The 6,000-nt window shown below is 36.9% G+C and overlaps 1 protein-coding gene across 1 annotated transcript in view; it reads right to left on the bottom strand.

The window, feature by feature from the left end:
* PSPC1 (paraspeckle component 1) overlaps positions 1–6,000 on the bottom strand; it is a 79,329-nt gene that overhangs the window by 47,486 nt on the left and 25,843 nt on the right. The window contains exon 3 of the mRNA XM_059377710.1: positions 3,740–3,835. Within this exon, the coding sequence (XP_059233693.1) occupies positions 3,740–3,835 (96 nt within the window). The remainder of the gene's footprint in view (positions 1–3,739; positions 3,836–6,000) is intronic.

Genomic DNA, 6,000 nt, shown 5'->3' on the forward strand with positions numbered 1-6,000 from the left:
AAAACAAGTATGAATAATAAGGACTACCATTTACTAAGCACTTATAATGTTCATGGCACTGTGAAAGGCAAGTAAGTACTCCACATGATTTACCTCGGTCAGTATTATAATACATGTTTTAACAACCATGAGTTTAAGAAACTGCCCAAGAACACAGCTAGTAAGAAGAGAACCAGGACTCAAGCCTAAGCAATCTGATACTACAAGCTGCACTCCCCTAATTATCAACTTTAATAAGGCTTTCTGATTTTCACTCAACAAATAATTTTACATAAGGTAACCTGCAACACATGAAACAAATATGCCCTAAATAGTCTAGATCAAATTTTTTTTCTAAAAGTATTAGCTTTTAGGAATAGTAATAAAAGCAGATAGTTGAGTGTTTCGTGCTAGATTAATAGGCAATACCAAAAAATAAAGGCTTCACTTATAAATATGTCTGTTCATTGCTGTACCTCAATTAACCTTAGCACAGTTATTTGGCATACTGTATACAATTAACATTTATTTCTTGAACGAATAAAAGATCAGCAAACAAATGACCAAAAATTAAGAAAAAAAGATTTATGAATGTACCTGAAATTCAAAGAATTTTTAATTATTCTTCCCTTTAATTATTCTTCTATAAAGAAATATTAATAAAAACATAATCCCTATCCCACCAGTAAAAGTATAGATGCCTTATAATCCTAAATTTTAACTTTTATTTTAGGGAAAATGGGTAGGCAGACAAATTTGGGAGATAAAAAGGGAGGCTGTCACAGAAGAAAAGATATAATAACAAGAAACAGCATTAAAGATTTTCAGAGGCACATAAGGAAAACCAAAGTTAACCCCTGGTATTATATACCTAAAAAACCGACTTGGACTTTTTCCTTTGAAAACACTGACTGGAAAAGGCAAAGGAATAGAGGGTGGGAATCAACCACCTACTAATTTTTCTCAAAGAATTATCTGTCAGTAGTTCCTAAATCAGACTTTGACTATAATCACAAATACTAAAAAATCTTCATTTTCTCCAATATGGATTTGAAGATTTAGAATTAAATTTTGAATCCTGTTGCTTGGGCTTTGTGAACATACCCTTCTGAGCATAACTCTTTAGTAGCAAAACTGGAACTATAATGAGATTTGTAAGGTTTGCTGGGTAATTAAATCATTATATAAATAAATATTCCTATATGCATATAAATTCCACTTTTTGTAATGCCCTTATAATTTCAGTTTTCTGATTCTTGAATCCCCAAGTATGCTCTAGTTCAAATTTGTAATGGTAAACTGTAACCAGAAAAAAAGTCAAGTGACTAGGAAATCATAGTTAAGTCTTTGAAAAATAGCATTATATGAGATATTAAATAGCATTATATGAGATATTAAAATGGTTTGGAATTATGATTATATTACTGATCCTTCTCCCCTAAAATATTTTCTTCCCTTGCTTCCAGGACACACTTCTGGTTGATTCCCCACTACAGCAATGACTGTTCCACTCTTTGCTAATCCCTTCTGTGCGTCCCAACTTCTATATACTAGAGTATTCGAGGGCTCAATCCTTTGACATAGTTACATATCACATACAGTAACTGTACCTCAGAAAGGTCATCTAAATTCCAAATGCAAATCCAACTACTTACTGGACATCTCCATTTGGGTGTTCGAAACCATGTCAAACTTACCATGTCTATAACAAGGTTCCTGAACTTCCTCCCCCAAAACTGCTCAGCCTACAAGATTCTCTAGAACGATCATTAGCAGTTTCCATATTCCTGGTTACTTCTGCCAAAAACCATGTAATTATGCTTTTAAAACTCTCTTTCTCCCACATCCACCAGCAAAATCCAAAGTCTATTTTCAAACTATATCCAGATTCTGACCACTTTTCACCATCACCCCTATAAGATCCCATTTCAGCAGGCTCCTAATTTACCATCCCCTCAATTCCACTCTTGGTTCTTTACAAATCTATTCTTAAAACGGTAGCCCAAAAGCTCCTGTTAAGTCACTATGCTGTTCCTTCCTTTCTCATAAAATACAAGGCAGTAAGGCACAACAATCTACACTCTTCCCAAGGTCCTATCCCTACCTCCTCCCTACTATTTCCCCTCCTTACTTACTATTGTCCAGCTAAACTGGCCTTTCTACTGTTCCTAGAACTTGCCAGAGTCCTCCCTCAAGGCCTTTATAGTTATTATTTCCTCCGCTGAGATCACTATTCTACTTCATCCCACTTCTGACCCTACATAGCTAGCTTCTTCCTCCCCACTCCTTCAAGCTCTTAATCAAATGTCACCCTCTCAGGTGGGCTTCCCAACCACCCGTACACTACAGCACACTACTCTGCTCCACAGCATCCACTTTCCCGTCTCTCTGCCATATCTGTTTTACTAATTTTATCTTTACCCTCCTTACCACCCCCACATAGTATGAATTTCTGGTCTATTTTGCTCACTGATACATCTCCTGCCCCAGGCATATGACAAGCATTCATATTACTCATTTAAATCAACTGCATGGCGCCTGGGTGGCTCAGTGGGTTGGGCCCCTGCCTTCGGCTCAGGTCATGATCTCAGGGTCCTGGGATCGAGTCCCGCATCGGGCTCTCTGCTCAGCAGGGAGCCTGCTTCCTCCTCTCTGTCTCTCTGCCTGCCTCTCTGCCTACTTGTAATCTCTCTCTGTCAAATAAATAAATAAAATCTTTAAAAAAAAAAAAACTGCAAAGAAAACCATTCAACTGCACTAAAACTATGCTAATTAAAATGATGTCTAACGTTATTTATTAAAGTAACGCATAAAGTATCATTTCGAACATCTGCCATCAATCTTAAAATCATACGTTCAACTTTCTATCACAATGAAGAAAAATACCTTTATACATACACCAAGGAGAGAAAATTGGTATATTTCTGGAAAACCATTTGCCAGAATTCATCAACTTTAAATATACACACACTGTTTTTACACCTTATGTTAGTAAGTTCTTTAAATAGTAATTCTCACAATTTAATACAAGTTTTATAATTTTTGGCTCCTATTTCTTGTATCTCCACCACCAGAAATATAAGCATCAGGAAGGCAAAAAACAGTTCAAAGTTGCACAGATAGCACGTGGATCAGTGCCTAGCACAAAAGCTCTCCAGTATTTATTGAATTCATGAATGCAAATATATTAGTTTTATCCAGCATAATGAACAAGTAACTGGTTAAAACAATAAAATATGGCATTTTATAAGAGATATTTCTCAATTACTGAGCAAAAAGCAACTGGTAAAAGAATAATGCACATTCCAAAAATAGGCTACTTTTCTTTTTGCTTACTGTGGGCTTATCCTAGATAAATAACTAGGATCTTCCAGGCTTTACCCCCACCAAAAGTCTCCCTTTAACTTACAGTACACCTAAATATACTAATTAAAGAAACAGTATACCTAAAATACACTAATTAAAAAATATTTTTAAAATATACTAATTAAAGAAATATCTAAATTATATAGTTTCCTTGATATAATTACTGATAGCCTCCGTCTACCTACCTACACCTGCCTCAATTATAAAAGTAGACTTTTCTAAGTTAATGTTCTACTCATATACAAAAGAAGAATAAACTCCTGGTAGACCAGGACACTCTACTAACCAGATTATATGAACAGAACACCTTATATTCCAACAATACTTGATAACAGATGTGATGTAATAAATATTCTTGATGGCAAATAAAATATCTTTATTAATAAAATCTTACTTATGATATTGCTGGGTTTTCTGCATTAGCTTCTCTGGCAAGCCATCTTCATCATCAAACTGCTCCATAGGCTCCACAATGACTGGACGAGGGGTCCTGGGTAGGTAAAAGTGTAAAAGTTAATATGGTGTCTGGAATTAACATCCCCCTAGAAATTCTTTATAATAATTCCAAGATATATATGTGGGAAATTTCTCTCTTGAGAAAAATGTCACATATTCTTAAAATCAGTCAGTAAACATTTACTTGCATCAAGATACAAATAAACATCTAAGTCAAAGATGAATGCTTTATAGAGCATACCTCACTCAAAACAGAGGAATAAATCAACATCTCTGAACCTGCATAATCACTATAGTTAACTTTTACAAATTATGACAGAAAAGAATGAGTACCTAATTCACATTTTCTGTGGAATCATCACTCCCATATCCTACCACCTCAAATTCCCACCTCCCAGCCTCCCTGTGCCTAACCAAGTCTTACTCAGAAAAGCCTTTCTAAAACTTAAAATGAGGGATGCCGGATGGCTCAGTTGGTTAAGCATCTGCCTTCAGCTTAGGTCATAATCCCAGGGTCCTGAGATTGAGAAATGCATTGGGGTCCCTGCTCAGCGAGGAGCCTGCTTCTCCTGCTCCCTGACTGTGTGTGCTCTCAGGTAAATAAATAAAATCTTAAAAATAATAAAAATGAAAAAACCTAAAGTGACATCTAAAATACATGAGCCAAGCAACCAAGCAAAAGGGAAGGAGGGGAACCAGAAAACAAAGACACGTTCAAGGTGGAGGTTGGGGACAGGAGGAAACAACAGCGGGGTAATAGGACTTAAAAATCCTCCTTCTCTGCTACTTTCCCAAGTAAAACAAAAGGATGGGAAAACTCACTGAGGAAGACAAAACAGGAAAATCAAACAGATATCAACAAATGATACGCTGATTTTAAAATTTTCGTACTATTACTCATTAACTTTGCTTATAAGGCTTTTATAGCCAAGCAGAGGATTTTAAAACCACAACTACAGAATACAGTATCCATGTGTGTTTTTTAATAACACTCTCTTGTAGCTTAGGTTCGACTTATTTCCAAAATGATGCAAAAATATTTTGAACGTTTTTTTCAAATGAGCAAATACTAGGACTGGTGCGTTTTCAGTGATAAAAGAATACACTGGATTCAGTTTTTCTGAGAGGATTTTGTGCCCCATCCAAACAATGAATCAGGGATGATCAGCTGGGTGAGAAAGAAGCACCTATCTATTTATAGATACTGTCAAACTATTAGTGATGACACCCTCTTTGTCATAGCTGGGACTGTTGTCATTGCTATCATCACAACCATCTTCATATCATCTGAAGGGCATGGCTGCCTAATCCAGTCTAGAAGAGGCTTTCGTTCTTCCTGGTCCTGCCTCCCAACTGTCACACTCAGAATACAGCTTATGCATTTGACAGGTTCAAAATGGCATCTATACATGAAGATCCACATCAAGCTTTCTTATGGTTAGGGCCTTCTACTGATACTAGAGCACCACCTCCAACCAGTTGTTTTGTTTATTTTGTCTACTTTTTGAAACTATGTAAGGCTAACCAAAAATAAAGGATCTTTGCCTATGTTAAAAGTTTTTTTTCCTTGCTACCAGTCTCTTACCATGAAAATAACTGTAAATCTATTGCAGTAGTAAATCTGTGCATTAACCCAAGGGCTAAGAGGTGAAGGGGTTTTCTAGATTCCAAAAGCTTCCCCTTAAAAATAAATGAAGATCCTGAGAATAGCAGAGATTTTAAATCCTAAACTGCTACTAAAATATAATTACTGGAGCACCTGGGTGGCTCAGTGGGCTAAGCATCAGACTCTTGATTTCAGCTCAGGTCATAACCTCAGGGTCTTGGGACTAAATCCCATGACAGGATCCATGCTCAGCGTGGAGTGTGCTTACTTCATTTCTCTGCTCCTCCTCCCAGCTTGCCCATGTTCTCTCACCCTCTCAAATTAATAAATAAAATATTTTTTTAAAAAAGAGAGAGAAAGGGGGGGAAAAGTGATCATTAAAAATGATTCCTGGGGGGGGCGCCTGGGTGGCTCAGTGGGTTACGCTGCTGCCTTCGGCTCAAGTCATGATCTCAGGGTCCTGGGATCGAGTCCCGCATCGGGCTCTCTGCTCAGCAGGGAGCCTGCTTCCTCCTCTCTCTCTCTGCCTGCCTCTCTGCCTACTTGTCTCTCTCTGTCAAATAAATAAATAAAATCTTTAAAAAAAAAAAAAA

This window comes from Mustela nigripes, chromosome 15 (genome assembly GCF_022355385.1).
Source record: "Mustela nigripes isolate SB6536 chromosome 15, MUSNIG.SB6536, whole genome shotgun sequence".
In the NCBI taxonomy this organism is placed as follows: Eukaryota; Metazoa; Chordata; class Mammalia; order Carnivora; family Mustelidae; genus Mustela; species Mustela nigripes.